Raw genomic sequence first — 17,423 nt, 5'->3', positions numbered from 1 at the left:
TTCCTATCACTGAATTTGTTTATGTAAAAGACACACACATGCCCCAAGAACAGGAAAGAATAATCCAAAGCCTGAATTACGCCTCAAAAAGGATGAGAGTTGTCTTACTCCAATACAGTGCAGTTGCCACTGTGGTCAACAGAGGCTTTTCTTTCAGCTTCACCAGGAGCTAAATCAGGTTTTGAAAGAAGATGGTAGTGTATATTGAAGAAGTGTCACTGATGCGGACAACAGTCATACTCCTGACCATGATTGAGGGACCTGGATCCCAGTGTGTCACACCATTAATTGCTTCAGTTTAGTCTCTAGGCTAAGCATTTTCATGCCGCAACCTGTGTTAGTTTTTGACAAGGTTTAAGTTGCTGGGTTTAAACTATAAAAGGTCTCAATCAGTCATAAAGCAAGGATTCCCCAGGCAGGTTCTTTTCCATGTCCCCCAAAGTGGAGACGTGCTGGAAATAAAGCGGCTGCAGGAGACCTGTGACACAAATGCCCCTGGGTGCCATCATCCTATGTTAACACCGCAGGTACAATACAAATACTTTTTATTTTTATTATAAAAAGGTGACCAGAGGAATAGAAAATGGTTAGATGTATTCTGACATAGTTTTAAAAAAAGAATAAAATGCAGACAAATTGAAAAAGGTGTTCTAAAGTTTTGGTTAATAAAAATAGGAAAAGAAAGATTATTAAGATGCATTTGTTTTGTTTTGGTTTACCATTTTCCCTTCCCATTTCTCTCTTGGTAACAAAGAAAAAGACCCAAGCATGTGGAGTAATACAGGAAAAACTTTAAAACAACAACAAAAAAACCCCCCACAAACCAAACAAAACCCAACCCCAAACTCCGCAACCAACCCCCAAACCAGAAATACTCTAGAACAAGCACATTTTCAAGGCAAGCATTCTACATTACTATGTTGTCAGGGAAGCTTGGGGGAGGAAATAGCATACACTGAAAATAATTCCTTTTCATGAACTATATGGTAAAAATTACTCTGCAAGAAACCCCTTTCATGGCAACTGATCGTTGGGGTGCAGGCAGGGAGGAGGGGGAAGGTGTGAGCATCAATAGCTGATTAAATACATGGCTTCTCATTTTCAGCATCATGGACTTCAGGTACATTATTTATGACACTTACATGAAAAACCCCAGCAAACCCCGAACAAGGAAAAAACCAAATCCTTTTCCACAGGTAATAAAAGTACTGGCTGATGCAGATCACCAACTTTCAACACTCCTAACAAAGTCCATCTGTATGGAGTAGCTCTTTGTTCCTACCAATATGAGAACATGTAGAAGGCTGAAGAGGAAACAAAAGTTAAACCAAACCATTTAAAAATACAGTACTGTGACAGATTTTATTTCATTTTTCTCAGTACTACATGCTTACTACCACTGGGAACAGATATGCCTTCTTTTTCTTTTTTCTTTCTTTAAACCTATATTAAATGTTGACCTAAAGCTTGCTGTGCCTTGGAAATCTGGCTCAGGAGTTAACTGAATTAATTTTTATTTAAATAGATAAGCACTTAAGTTTGAAAATGAGACAAATACAGGTGAACAGGAAAATTAAATTACAAATTCAGTTGATACAAATATCTCTTATTCTAAGCACTAAATCCTGTTAAGCTGAGATCTTTAAAAAATTCTTAAAATACTTATGAAACATTATTTACAAATTATATAAATAAATCCTAGGTCACTTTTAAATTAACTAATACAACAAAAAAGTCACCTTTTTGTACTGTGTGTACTAAAAATGTTCTTGTTTATTGATCATAACCCAGTTTGCAGTATAAAACGTTTGTTCACTTACATTAAAATGGGTTCAAATAGAAGGAAGGAAGGTATTGGTTTCAAAAGAAAACAAAACAATACTATAAATGCTTAAAATCAATGAGTCTTCTTAATGTTCTCTTCTGCACAGTCTGCAGTTATTTTTAGAAGTCCCTTCCATGGTATTTGTCTTGGGAACAGGTCATCTCAAAATAGCAGAGATGTAGTTTTAGCAAAGGGAAAATATTCAGTACATTGCTCACACTTCACAAAGACCTTTTACCAGGAGTGAGAGGACAGAAAATGGAATGTCAGTGGCCAGCACAAGCCTTTACAACATTTAACTTAAAAGGCAGCATTTATAGAACTAATCACAGACTATACACATCCTGCACTAAACAGCAATCAAAAGGACTGGAAAATATACATTTAGGAAAACGAGAGACCAATGGTTTTCCATTACCTTTGATAAAATTAATGCTTTTCTCCTTGTCTTTTGTTTTAAAACCAGCATTGACACCACCAACAACTACAGCTACCTTTTCCTTTAACATAATATATGCCAGATAATTACTGCATGTGAAAAATGTACAATAAAAGGAGAGAAACCACTGAATTTCCTATGCAGACACATGAAAATATAAAGCCATACAGATTCCAAAGTGCCATGAATACTAAATTCAAGTGATGATGGTTTATAGCATGTAGGAAAGAAACTAAATGAAACTTGCTCTATGGGTTGCTGAGCCCTTCAGCTGTATCTTCAGTTTCCCCTTTGGCTGCTTTGGTGAGAATTTCCATCCATTTCATCTGCAGTTCTTCATCTTCCGCACTGAAATATAGAGTTTGCTGGGACTGGCAAAGCTTAAAGATATGCTTTACTTCAAACTTCTCACCAGAACCTGGTAAACTGACTTCGTATCCAGGCAGAGGAATAGGACGTGGGCTCCGTCCATCCTAAAGAAGAGAACAAATGTAAGAACTCAGCAACAAATGGTACATGAAATGAGAGGAGCGGAGGTCTGCTGTGCAGGGACAAAAGATTTCCTCCCAGTGGGATTAAAGAAAAGCCTATTTCGAACAGTTCCAAACTCGCTCTGAAGTAGTAAAATGTGGCTGGAGATGTGTTACACCACACCCGGGGCACGGTCACCAGTCACAGCCTCAGGCGCAGCAGCTACACCAAGCTCCCCTGGCACCGGAGCATCCCATGTGTGTGGCCAGCTGACAACCCCTCGTGCCAGCGCCTGCAGAGCCAGCACGCACACACCTCAAACAGCACAAGAATGCAGTTCCAGAGCCATGTATGGTCAGCTCCTCAGGCAGGACTGTAGCACAGAACACAGAGAAGAGGCTATATTGACTGCTTAACTTTGAACAACAAAAGGCAAAGAGTTATTGGTGCTGTATTATTCTTATTTAACAAGTTCTCTTTCACAGTACGAATATAGATCCAGCAGTGGCATGGCTGGGGCTTTTCATCATATAATTTCACAGACAACTTATGCATGCTGTTTTTTACAAAAAAACCCTTTGCATTAGGTACAGGCAATTGTATCCAGCTGAGAATAGGTCAGCGTGGTCCCTTTTGAACTTCAAGGGACATTTGCAGGATTGGTTAAAAAGAGACAAGCAGAGTGGGACACTGAGAGACACAAATACAACCACCAGGGAAGAGACTGCAATAAAAGAAAATTTCAGCTTTTAAATAAATTGGTGAATCTTCTCAGAAGGTCTTGGGTTAATTATGCTGCTTTTCACAGTTGTCAAGGAAGTTGAAGCTCAGATTCTTGAACAGCCCTTAAAGGCCAAATTAACCCAAAGACCTAAGGAGTGATACAGGTCTCCAACAGTCAGATTTCGAGCATCAACCAACTCCTCTAAGCCTTCAGGAAAGGTGTACTTCAGCAAGGCAGACTATGCCATCACCAAGCAACTCATTTCAGCTGATGCCAGCAAAGCAGTTTCAAAGGTAGGTCCCCAAACTGAGGTATAAACCACTCAAGCTGTGGTATTTGTAAGAAGCTGTTGCCTCTTGTAGCAGCTACTTGTGTAGCAGCTACTTGTGTAGCAGCCTCATACCAAAGTTAACAAGGCATCCCACAAAGAGGTGGCAAAGCTGTTCTTTTGTCACTCCATACGGAATGCAGATGACTTGGTAAGTCTGGAAGGGGACCACAGCTCTGAGAACAATGCCAAACAAACAAACAAAAAAAATTCTTTTTTCTAACCCTTAGACTGAAGTAATTCAAGTTTCAGAACTGCTCCCATCAGTGCAAACACATACATTAACCAAAGGGTAAAAACTACCCAGTCAAAAATGTGTCTACCCATTTTATTAAATCAATACAGGCTTCCTTCTTATTGTTATGCAAAAATGCCAGATCCCATCTCTTGAAGACCAAGCACTATTCAAGGAGATTTACTGCAGCTTTAGGCCAAACACTGAAGAATTCAGTTCCTATTTGAGTGTAAGCAGTTGTTTTACAAGCAGCGTACAATCTCTAGATCACCACAGCCATCAGTATGAACAGAGAGGTCTGCACATGCAGGGGTTCAAACATGAGCAGCTGCAGACCTGCATACGTGGCAGTGCTAAAGCAAACAAGCATGGGACTCATGAACACAAAATGCGCAAGAGCACATGCAAGCTCAACCATGCCTGCTTCACTGAACTTGGTTTAGAAAAACAGGCACTAGGACTTGCCACATGTAAAACTGGAGGTTGTCCATGACAATGGAAAATGATATTGTTTGTAGCCAAGAAGTGCAGTCTAAGAGAAAATTGATGTTTGAACTGTACATGTTACACCTACCCAACATGTGCAGACACAGGCAAATTAAGCAGCCTGCCTTTGGTCTTGCTTCCTCCCTTTTCTTAATATGATGCCTTTGCGACTTTCTGTGTACCTGCCTGATCCAAAAGGAAGGGATTTCAATTATCTCTGAACAGCTGCACTGCTGACACACAAAGGTGAAGCACAGCCTCACACCACACACTCAGACCAGATCTCAGCACCACAAGCACCTCTGGATTCCCTCTGCTACTGAGCCCTTCCCCTCCTACCTGGAGGCCAGCAAATACAGGGGTTATTCTGCACGCACAAGGAATTCAGGCCCTACACTGAGTGCTTCAGTAGGATTTACAGGCCTTAGAGAGAGACGAATTTCACATTCCATTTTAAAAGCATACTGGATTTGGCTGGTTTACTTGTGGTGGGTTTTTTTTTTTTATATTTGTGTATGCAGTATACTAGGGTTGCATGGTATTGGTATCCTATCAAACCAAACTCCCCAGTCCTGAGGAGAGCTTTGGTTTAGGGTTGATTTCATTTCTTTTCCTGAGATAGTGAGTGACATACAAAAATCTACTGGATGTGTAACACTGTCAGTAATCACAAGCATTGTGCACTCATCATGACTCTAAGCAGCATCATATAACGAGTTATTTATCTAGATAATCACAGCAGCATTTATTTATTTCTCTATTACAGCCATTACAACACATATATGGGCAGTTCTATTTCATGCCCCTCTCCATACAGACATGCCTCCTGCACTGCACAACTCTCTGCAGCATATAAGCTCTCTCACACAAATACACTGAACAACAGCTACCCACTGATGGACCATCTTCCCCTCCTACTTTTGAGAAGGCTTAGAAAATACCTGTTTTTTCTATCCAAATTCCACTCTCTACCCACTTACGATCTAATCTCAATTTCAGACACATGTGACACAATGTTCATCTTAGAAAAGATATTTTGGAAGGTCACTAGTCCCTAGCCTGACATCAAACTCACTGAACAGACCATGAAAAACCACTGGACTTAACAAGTAACAATGAGGAACTGTCAAATTAACAGCACCATGATGGAGAGCCAGATTTCACTAGTGGTTAGGAGGACACCAGAGATGCTAGACACGGGCAGGCTTCAGAGATAGTTCAAGGGGAAGCTTTGGGCACTCTTTGGGAAGCAGACCCTCACAAGGCCAGCAGTGCCTAGGTACCAGAAACACCGTAGGTCTAGTTTACCTGGATATTGGGAATAGCAAAATCAGGTGTGAGCAACCTGGTCTAGTGGAAGGTGTACCTGCCCATGGCAGGGGGTTGGAACTGGATGAGCTTTAAGGTCCAATGTGAACCAATCTGTGATTTTGTGATACAATGGTGTGCCAAGATGCAAAGCTCTGCAGGACCCTGAAAAAGGTGAGGCTGAGTTTTGTACAGGGCCAATGAAAGCTTTGGCCCTAACCAATGTTGATCTAAACAGAGTCAACAGACAAGCCCAAAAAATACTTCTCTAAAACCCTGAGCTCAACTTCAAACTCAGCTATTCCCGTATTTTCTAGGAGTAAATCACATTTACATCATTAATAAAAGATTTTTCTCCAGAAAGCACAATTTTCTCTTGGATCAAACCTGGTGATTATTACATACACTAGCTCTCACTAGTCTAGATTTACTCTCCATATTTCTCCAAAATTCATTGCTTTTCTAGCTATCTGGGACTCCCTAATTCTTCATTTCTCCATCAGGTGTAGGTTAATGCCAGAGCTGTGGTGGTAGCTGCATAATTCACAAGGCCAACAGGGGCAGAAGCTCCAGGTGAGCTCTTGGAAAGACAGACTAATGTCTATAATAACCCTGGTCGTTAAGCTTGAGGTGGTCTTTGCTTATATTTCCAATGGAAAAACAGCTGCATAAGCTCTGCTCAGTCTGAGGACAGATAAAATCGGTATGATTTCCATATCTAAATAAGCTGTGAATTTTATCCTTATTGCCTTTTGCAAGACTTACTTAAACTGTGAACACTCAACAGATTAATTAATTCTGCTGGAACAAGGATCTAAAGCAAAAGAGCAGTTTTCTTGCTACTTTAAAGCCTGTGAGTTGTATTTCCATCTGCACATCTTCGGTGTGAGGGCTGGGAGTGCAGAGGACAAAAGCTGTCAGGGCTTTTACTGCATCAGAAGCTCCAGATTCACTTTGGTTTACTCCTTCCTCCCAAGAAGCACCTACTCTTTCTGTTTTTTTAAAAAACAATCCCCCAGCTTTCAAACTCCTGCAGTCATGCTTTACTTGGCCTGTGTCTGAAGACCTTTAATACCATTTTTGGCAATATTATTCCCAAGAGGCCCCTCCTCTTTAGGTACTGAAACTTTTATGCTTCTTTGCAGGCCTAAAGAGGTTTGTGAGATGCTTCGAGGTGGTTTTACAAAATAAAACAATGCCTGGGAAAGTAACATTCAAGCACGTGAGTTAACTTGGGTTAATACCAAAGAATGGGATTTGCTTTGTAATTTTCTCCTTCAGTTGGATGCAAATGGAAGAAAGTATACAAGTGGGAATGGTAAGCCCTTAAAGAAGGGATTAATTTTTGTTCTTTATAGTCTCAGCCTGCAACTGCTGATTCCTGATAGTAAATCTTGGCTTAGTTATTCATAAATCAACCTTGTCCTATATGCTTTTTTCCCTGCTTTACTGGGAGATTTATCTCACACCTAAAATAGTTGAGGACACTACCCACTAAATTTGACTGTCATAAAATCAACAATCAGTGTCAAAGGCACCCTTTCACCCTAAAAAATAGGATCTTACTAATAATATCAACAGACACTCAAGATCAAATTTGGCAAGACATTGAGCAAACAACATAGTACCTGAAGCAAAGAAGCTCCCACAGCTTCCAACCCTGACTTTTCATAACTATCAGGAGGGGGGCTGGAGAACTAAGCAGCATTCTGCTGTGCTTTAAATACAGCTGATTTATATCCCATGGGTGATAATTTGTACTGTCCTACAGTACAAAGTTTGCAACAATTGATTGGGCACTAGGAGAAAGTATCTTCCTAGGTCATACCATGTAAGAGGGGTTTCTTCCTCTCAGCTCCTCCTGCCAGTCATCTCTTAGATGACATACGTTGCTCCTGCATGAGGAAGGCCAAAAATTTAGATGTCTTCCCTCTATTCCCACTCACCTTCCCCAAGCTTGCCTCTGTGTGAGACACTGGCTTCATTTGTATGGGATATAGAGCTTGTGCTGGTCCGTTGCTGAGGCACAGCTTTCACATCAGTTGAAAAGTTCTGCAGTGAAGCCATTCTCTCTGCTTTGCTTTTTAAAGCTTTTTTCCTTTCCCCAGACTCTGACTCCAGAGAGATCTGAAGATTGGGTTTGCTGCATTCATCTCAGTGCTTTGTCTGAAGCCATTTGCTTCTTCAACTGGTAATTTCAGTCATGCATCTCCTGTTTAGTAGGAGAGAAGCCAGGCAGCCCATTGCCTGCGGAATGAATTGGAATCTTACCCAGTGTGGGGTGTGAATCCCAGACGAAGCCAAGTGGGCTGCGTCTGGAGCTCCACATTTAAGCTCTGAGACTCTTCAAGCACTCTGCATAAAACATCACACATGCTTCTTTAAATCCAGAGGTGTTCTTGCTGACAAGCAGCAAAAGTAGCGCACTTTTAAAGACGTGTTCTTCTTGTTGAACATTTGCTACAGGGTAAGCTTTAGTTTGAATAGCTTTATAAAATGATGAGTAATATTTAGCTCCCAGACTGTTCCTTGCTACAGCCATGCAGATAAACCCTTCACATCATGACTACTGCAGCAGATTAGCCTGAATTTGGACCCGTTTCTTCTTCCATCCCACCCAGGAGATGAAGCAAAGCTCTATATAAACGTGTCAAACACCAAATACAAAATTGGGTATGGGGAATCTCATTTCGGCATTGTCATTCGTTACCTTCAGCACTAAGGAAGCATGACTGTTATCTCTATTTTGGATATGCTATCTTGGATACAGATATTTCTATCCCTTGACTTTCATCACACACAAATGCTAGTTAGCTTCAACAGCACACTTTAAAAAAACCAAACCCACTTATTACAGTGATTATTCCAAGTAAAGATAAAATTCCATGATGCTCTGACAAGGAGCTTTACCAAACACAGTCCATTTTTGAGGCCGAACAACATCTACATTTCCAGGAAATCTTCCACCCTCTCAACCTTGCACTAGGTTTAAAAAACCAGAAAAGCTTGGACCAGCAATTGCAATACTCAAGACTGCTTTGTAGCTCTATACATCTTACCAGGAAGTGCTTTCCCTAATAAAACCTTTGAACACACCTGTCAGAAACCTCTAAAATGCCCCAAAACACAACCACATTAACCTTGTTTTGTCCTTTTTGGTTAAAAACTTGAAAAGAAAAGCAATGAGCTTAAACATTTGCTCATACCACATCAGCAGTAACTGCAGATAACAAGGATCTGAAATCTCTGAGGCTTTGAGCTATATGTTCAGAATATCAAGTTCATTTTTGTTGTTGAAACCAAGCCAAATCCTTTGACCTATTTCCCAGCTTGACATATTTAAACTTAATGCTCTTTTCTTTTTGCTCTGTGTTATCCACAAATGCCATTTTACCTGGCTACTCCCTTGCAGATACAGAACAAGAGGTTCAGTCTTGGGGATGGTCACCCACATTTTGCACCAAGTCTTCCCTTTTTCAAGGAACTGGAGGTAGCTGCTGAAGAGGCTGTTTTCAGCTGCCAAGATGCTTTGCTTCTGGAGGAAAGGGGAAAAAAAAAAGAAAAAAGAAGAGAGCTATTTATTTCCATTGATGCTTACGTGGGCAAAATGCTTCAAGAATTAAGTATAAAGCATACTTAATTTAAATTGCCCAGAGTCAAATACTACCATAGGGCAAATGCTGGACAGCACATAAGTGAACACAAGCTTAATCATTATTATATACTATCAAAAAACTGCACAATTCCATGTAATAGAGGCAGATGCTGAACTAGTTCCCAGCGGACATGAAGTTAAATTCCACCTCTGCCAAGTACTCTGAGAATGGTGATGAAGATGATGCAGCTATTTTCTTGATTATCAAAGTAGGCTGGGGGATGAATTCATATTAATGCAAAAGGTGTATTAACAGACACTCTTGTTTGGATGCAGAGAGACAGGAACCAAATCAGAGCACTAGGGCAAAGAAAGATTGAAAGAGATTTTTTGTCTTCTGACAGAAAGAAAAGAAAAACAAAATTCCTGCTCACATTAGACTTTGCACAGAAGTCTCCTGGGGATTTCTGGCATCTACTAATAACATCTGTAAAATGGCAATATCTCCTCAGCTGTTATTAAGCTTGCTAAGAAAGTTTAATGTAAATAGGAGGGAAGGAAAAGACCGGCTCTGATCTTTCTTTTTTATACACCCACTTTCTTACATTTTTTCTGCTCCTTTGAAGATTGAGCAGGCGGCTATAAGCCTGAGCATACGACAGCAAAATTACTCTTTTTCTTGGGTTTTTACAACATTTTGCTATAATGTGCTTTCTTGAGTCAAGCCACAGGTCATGTTTCCCTGGTTTGCTTTTTGGTTTTCAGGTTAACAGAGCTCTCGGCCAGGTAGCTGCAGGTTTTCACTTTTCAGGCAAACAGCTCTGTTGAAACAGTGCTATGAAATTTATCATGAGCTATCACAGACTATACTATGAGCATATTAAGTGCTCATCATCTATAGGCATAACTTGTGTATCTGTATATAATGTAGTTTATATTTGCAGTTTTTAATGGATCCAGAATCTTGTCAGTGCTCTGCAGACGTGGCAGTTCAGGAAAGGGCAATGTGCATTTGTAACTCTACCCCACTTGGTATTCCTGAGATTCTGGATGTGTTTGGGTACAAAGCACCTGAGCAGCAGGGTTCACTCTGGTGTAATTTTACCTGCATAGGTACATTTAGTAGCCTGGAAAAAAATATGACATGCTGGGAAGCAGGGGGCAGGGTCTAAGAAGGCTATTTGAGAAAGCATTTACAACAGGAGCTCTGGATATGCACTGGCAGGTTTCCATTTCCTGCTCAGTCTAGCTATAGTCCATGTAGTTTGGTTCTGCTAAGGAATATAACAGGTCTAGGAGCAGTCTAATGGCTCTGAGGGGTGGCTTCCAGAAAGATGTTTTTCAAGATAAGATGTTTTTCAGTATAGGCTGCAACTGTTCCCCCATTTTCCATGCAGTGCTCAAAGCAGTGCGGTGCATGTCAGCACATCAGAGGGAAGGATGGTTTTCAATGAAGCTAAGTTCTCAGTGTGTCAGTGGCTCTTTCAAGAACCCAATGTCCCTGTGTGTCCACTTCCAATTGAGATGAATGCCCTCTTTTACACATGCAGTGACTTCTGGCTGTATTTCACAGGTAAAATAAAAACCTTTTTCTCAAGGTGGCCCATGAAAGACTCAAGCAGCTGGCACACCATAAGTTTCTTAGCTAAATTCTGTACCTCTGCAGCTAGTCGTTTCTTGTGTTCTCCCACTGCTTCCACTCCAGGGCTGCAAGGGCTTGCTGGTAACTGCAGAAAACACTCTTTACACACTCGATTATGACGGTTGTTATCTGCAAGTGGTTTAAACTCAGAGCATTTTGCACAGATCACCTGTATCAGAAAGATGGTGCTTTATTAGAAATCATTAAAACACAAAGAAAGTGACTTGCAGAATAGTTGACATTAAAGTAAAATCCAGAAAACTAATGTAAGCATAAAAGAGACCAATCGAATATTTATTTACTTTATTTACCTCCATTAATAATCAATGGTTTTGTGATCCCACACTGTGTACCAATATATCTAATTAAAGAAAACACATGCCTTTTGGGAAATACTTTATGATTAACATCATGCAAGTTTGTTTTTCTTTTCTTATAAGCCTTTATGAGTCCAAAGGGGCTTAGGTTGACAAAGCAATTAGTGCTTGTTAATGCCAATCATCCAATGGTCTAGGAAGGACTGATTCTGAGAGTAAAGGTGGCTGACACTTCACGAATTAACTTCTTTAATTTGAATGCCATTGCCACATCACTAAACATGGCATAACCAACCACTGTTTAACAGCAGATTATTAATAATGTAATTCTTGCTATCTCTCTGGCCATGGGGGAAGCTAATATTTGCAATATTTTAAACCTCCAGAAATGTATTTCATGATTTTAGTAATTATTAATAAAAACAAACCGAGAAGGTTGAAAATCCCAACCCCAATGCAAAAAGTGTCTCCTCCACAGTAATTTTATTTCAACTGCTGGAACGGAGGTTTCTTTAAAGAATCTTAATTACACACTTAGGTGTCTCTCTTCAGCTGAAAATTTATCTGTAGTTCAAATGAATAATGGTATTTAAGTAACATTATTCTGTACTAGTTACATTAGGAACACTAAACTGTGCAAGTGAAGTCATAGCAGGCAGGTTTCAAGTCATATTTACAGAAATCAACCTCATTTTGGCTGTGGTGATTTGCAGAGAAAAACCCCCAAGAATTAAGCTGTCAGTGAATGGCACTGGGGAGGGGTGGCCAAGTACCTTCAGTAACCTGGCTTTGAATCTCCAGGACTGGTTTTTTATGACTTTTCAAGCAGGATGAAACAACTTTGGCACAAGCAATTCTTGACAACTCTGCTTTAGGGGAAGAGGAACCCAACCATCTTTAATATTGTACGCTCACTGTTCATCCTAGAAAGAGCTGCTTTATGAAGTAAGGCTGTCAGAAGACCATTCTGTTTCCGCTCATGAAATATAGTGGACAGCTCCCTCCCCAGATACACACACATCCCCAGGGAAGGCACTACCTTTCCTTTTATCAATGGAGGCACTGTATTTGCCTTTAAACCAGCACAGACTAGACCCCTTCCACCAGAGTTTTGCTCTTTTTTCCCCTGATGCCAGGGAGTAAAGCAAGTGGAAAGATCTGCTGTCAATGACCTGACATGAACCAGAACATCTTTTAGTTCCTGCACTGAAAAACATTTAACAAATCTCTTCAACAGTCTCAGCAGAAGAACCCAAAGAGCTTAGTGCATCCTGATACTTACTGCTCCACACTGCTTACAGTGGTGCCGCCTTTTAGTGATGGAGTTGAAGCTTTCACTGCAGCTCTTGCAAGCCTGTTTCTCCTTGTCTCGCTTGGACTTGGAAGATTTCCTACAGGAATCACTCTGAAATGAAAAGTACAATTCTGTGATTTTTTCTTTTCTCTTTAAAGATTGCAAATCAACTCCTAGAGTTCTCCTGCTGACTAGGAGCCTTGTGGGTTTCACACCTTTTTAGATAAGAATTCCCGTCAACTCTGCTGATGGTGTGTGGTGGGTGGATGGTCCAGCCACTGGGTGGTTCTGGGGTGGCATTATGTGACCTGAGGTTGCTAAAGCCAATTCCTCACGTCCTTCTCTGCCCGCCTGTGCCCTTCCTGCCATTGAGCAACTTCATCTCCACTGCCCGTTGGTAAGGAGGAAGAGGAACTGGCAACCTGATCTAGTTGAAGATGTCCCTGCTCATTGCAGGGGGGTTGAACTGGATGATCTTCGAAGGTCCCTTCCAACCCAAACTATTCTATGATTCTATGTGGGCTTCTCAAGAGCAGCTTTTCTCCCAGCGCTCACTTCTTCCCCCCTGCTGTAACATGACTTGGTTAAGCAAGGTAAATGCTGTTAACTTCGTGTGTTGTGCTCTTCTGTTCATGGGGAGGAAACGTGAAGATTTTGGGGAAAATGGCTTGACTGAAGAAGTGAACGGTACTGACAGTGGATTTCTGCACCACCCAACTTCAAATGCTTAAATTAGGAGTTTCTTTAGGCTCTCTCCCAGCCCATGATCAATATAAAGCTACACAGGACAACAGGGACACCCACACCAAGGACCTACTATCAACTGCTCTGGGCAGCAGACACTTTCTATCATCTGTCTAGATAGCCAAGCAAGTTCAGCCTCTTAAGCTAAGCACCTAAGCTAGTACATAAAGTCACTCACAGAATCACACAGTGGTTTGTGTTGAAAGGGACCTTAAAGCTCATCCAGTTCCAACCCCCTGCCACGGGCAGGGACACCTTCCACTAGAGCAGGTTGCTCCGAGCCCCTGTGTCCAACCTGGCCTTGAACACTGCCAGGGATGGGGCAGCCACAGCTTCTCTGGGCACCCTGTGCCAGCGCCTCAGCACCCTCACAGGGAAGAACTTCTGCCTAAGAGCTCATCTCAATCTTCCCTCTGTCAGGTTAAAGCCATTCCCCTTGGCCTGTCCCTACAGGCCCTTGTCCAAAGCCCCTCTCCAGGTTTCTTGTAGCCCTGTTAGGCAAAGGGAGCTGCTCTAAGGTCTCCCCTTCAGGAGCCTTCTCTTCCCCAGGCTGAACCAGCCCAGCTCTCTCAGCCTGGCTCCGGACAATTGTACAATTTTCTGATAAACTGAAGACCATGAACATCACACTGTGCAGTTCACAAAAATACAGTTTCACAGACAACTTCGAGCAGACCCCCTGTTTTGTTCTCTTTGTTAAATAAATAAATACCATTCTTTCTTCCTAGTCAGGATGGCTGTGTGCAAGGGAACAGTAGCTCCCTGTGGGAAGCCTGTGGCACCCCCAGCCAGGCAGTGTCTGCATGGAGACACGTGTCCCAAGGACTTGGCTGCATCATGTTCCTCTGGCACAACTCCTTCATGAGAAGAGGTTTGGTAACTCTTCATTTTTGCTTGCTTGACACGATCATTTAACATACTACTGGAAGAAGAAACATTTCCTCTAAGTCAAAAGACAAGAGACATTTTACAGTTTTTCTGAAGATCAACCAGGTGAGGACAGGACCTTTGTATGTTACACAGATTCTGGACTTCTTGACAACCCCCCCTCCCCTTTAAAGCACTAGTGCATACCAACTCACAGCTTAAATCCACTTGAGAGAGAACAATTTGCTCAACAAATTTCCCCTTCTTCAAAGCTTTTCTTTAACACAGGATGTGGGCATGTGGGGGTGGGAGGAAAGGCAGCAGCAATTACACTGAGCAGAGGCTGGTGGCACCAGCATTAGGGAAATCCTGCCACTCACTCTAAACTCTCACCTCAGTGGTTATGTCTAACCTGCAGAAGTCACTAAAACAGGGTTTCAGGCCAATTAAGAAAAATAAAATACCAGTTTTATAAGCTGACACCTCTCTCCCATCTTTCAGCCTCTCTGGGTACAGAGGAAAGCACACTGTTTTTCAGGAGAGCTGCTGAAACCACTCTGGCTTGTAATGGCATTACACGCCAAACCCACAATTAATTACTTTTAATTGGATTGGCTTTTTTTATTTTTATTATCTTTTCTATAGCTGCAATAGCAATGTTTCAAACTTGTATACAAGTACATAGTATGTACTGGAATTCAGCTTGGGGAAGCACAGCCAGATGGATTTTTTCATTCAGGAAAATCACCACAGCCCCATACACACATATACCAGTTGCTCAGCAAACCAGAATTCCTGCAAATCTGAGGCTTCCCGCCACAAAAGCGGAGTGCAGAATTTCACTTTTCTTGTGAAGAACCAGATGTAACCAGTTGTGGGGCAAGATAATTTTGGCTTAACTGAGTTTCGCCTTGATGATCGGGCCCTGTGTCCTTGACAAAGAAGAAAGAGTTAAAGACGAAACAAAGTACATTGTGTGAACTAAATATGATGTGCTGAAAATAGCTTGGTATAAAAGTTAGAGCAACAGGCTTAAAATAGCTTTTGCTACAATGGTATAAAAGCTGGAGCAATAGGCAATAAAGGGATTCGCTGCATGAAGATGCTCTGAGTCCGTGCCATTGATCTCCACAACCAGTCCCACTGGAATTACACTAACCGAACAATGCATCAGATGAATCACCGGCACAAATGTTCCTCTCAGGCTCTAGCAGACTGCTCCAAGGCAGGCATGTAATTAAGATGATTTGAAAAGCTTTTACTCATCATCAGCAACCTACAGAGTAACTTTGTTATTTATATCACATATATAAGCTAAGGTCAGCCATTTCTCGCTCTGATTTTTATACTAATGCTATTAATTGTTTTAGAAGACTGATTTTCCTTCCCCTGGCTAGGGATGGGTTCCCCTTCAGTTCTTAGATCAGACCAGATTTCCTCACTGGTCAACCTATTTTTTCTCTCCTTACTAGAATTTGCATATAGCATAACAAGTCATTTGATTCTGATGGCAACATCATCAACTAGTGTTACTGGAACGGCAAGAGCGTAAATGAAGGCACCATTTAGCCTTGTGAGATGTGACTGGAAGATAACGCTGATGAATGCTAAACAAAACCAATTTTTGCTTTCAACTGATACCTACAGATGCCTGCACAGGAAAAATACTGAAGTTCCTCTAACACGAATTGAATGGACTGCTTCACATAGAAATTGGTTAATTTTTTGTACTTCAACAGGAATATCCATCATCACCCACACGCACGTTTCTATAACACAGGTAAGACTCCAGTTGAACACTCTAATGGATACCGTATTTGACTTCCTTCTCAATGTGAAACAGCCTAGGCAGTGTTCACTAGCAGATGTACACAACCTATATATTTAACAAAGGAAAGAAAGCAGAAAAGGTATTATATTGGCCAAGATTTGTTATGACAGTTACACACGAGCTTTTCTTTCAGAGCATTGTATTTTAACTTCTGCTGTAGCATACAATAAGTGTTTAATACTAACTCCATTAATCAAAAAAGGCCCTGTATAAAGAGGCCTTTAGTGTTTGATGAATACCAGAAATGTTTCATAATATTTCTCAACATGAGAATACAGTGAGAACACAAGAGTTTGAAACATTGCTATTGTAGAAAAGATAATAAAAATGAAAATGTATTTTCTTCATGACTTGGCAAATTCCAATGAGCAATTACATAAGAAAGACTTATTCAGTATTATATTTTTTAACTGCTGACACTGGGGAAGAATTAAGCAGTCCTTGGCTTTCCATCCCTGTGAAACCATGGGACCTTGCTGCATGGGCAGCCTCCTAATCCCACCCAGCAGTGTCTCAGGTTGACCTTGCCACATACTCTACCTATCGCCATCTGAAAAGAGAGGCTTTTGTAGAAAACAAGGACATGCATTGTCATTTACAAACCTTGTTCATCAAAGATAAATGTAACAGTCACTTTGCATCTGTGTCCTTTATTACACAAGCTACAGTATTTACTATTGATGTATGTTATGAAGGAAGTACAAAGCTGCCCTATCTTCAACTAATCTTGATGTTAATGCACTTGAATAATTGTCATATTTCTCGTCTTTCTTCCTGTACCCAGCTCTGTTTTGAATCTGGTGAACCTGACACAAAAAAACACTTGCATAAAATCTGTTCAGAGGCAGGATCTACAATAACTTCTTTCAGACTGGGTTGTTTTGACCACTACTGTGCTTTTATCCTACAGTTGCATTTAACTCTCTAAATCTTGACAGTTTCCTCCAACTTTAAAATTTTGGTGGAAGAAGAGTATATACCTCAATGGGAGGTACAACTCCTACCTAGACCTAAGTGACTGCAAGGTGAAGGCCTGTGGCTGGCCTGCTTAGTGAACCACTGGTGCCTTCATTTGCTTCTGAAAAGGGGGGAGGAAACACCAAAGGGCTGGAAGGAAAAGCAAGAGAACCCGTGGGCTCAGGAGACTGTTGTTCTATGGTTTATGACTTGCTTTATATTTCATTCTGTCTGGGCCAGGAAGTAGAAATGAGGCCTCAATGCTGTACATGCAATAAAAGCATACCATGAGACACTTCTATAGGCAGATGCATGAGAAACAAAGGCATTTCAAATACTTTTCTTCTCATTATGCTTATA

General features: G+C 41.1%; 1 protein-coding gene across 12 annotated transcripts in view; it reads right to left on the bottom strand.

The window, feature by feature from the left end:
- Positions 1-483: 483 nt before the first annotated feature.
- Positions 484-17,423, bottom strand: part of FGD3 (FYVE, RhoGEF and PH domain containing 3) — a 121,775-nt gene continuing 104,835 nt past the window's right edge. For 9 of the 12 annotated variants that reach the window (XM_030500868.2, XM_030500870.1, XM_030500874.1 and 6 more), the window contains 4 exons: positions 12,653-12,775; positions 11,070-11,222; positions 9,211-9,351; positions 484-2,737 (listed from right to left, as the gene is read on the bottom strand). In XM_030500868.2, the coding sequence (XP_030356728.1) occupies positions 2,513-2,737; positions 9,211-9,351; positions 11,070-11,222; positions 12,653-12,775 (642 nt within the window). In that variant the 3' untranslated portion in view covers positions 484-2,512. The remainder of the gene's footprint in view (positions 2,738-9,210; positions 9,352-11,069; positions 11,223-12,652; positions 12,776-17,423) is intronic. The other 3 variants (XM_030500869.1, XM_030500871.1, XM_030500879.2) reach the window with 1 other exon arrangement.

Source organism: Strigops habroptila, chromosome 11 (assembly GCF_004027225.2).
Source record: "Strigops habroptila isolate Jane chromosome 11, bStrHab1.2.pri, whole genome shotgun sequence".
Taxonomy (NCBI): domain Eukaryota; kingdom Metazoa; phylum Chordata; class Aves; order Psittaciformes; family Psittacidae; genus Strigops; species Strigops habroptila.
Note: the sequence above shows the minus strand (reverse complement) of the source record. Positions and strands in the feature narration are given on the sequence as shown.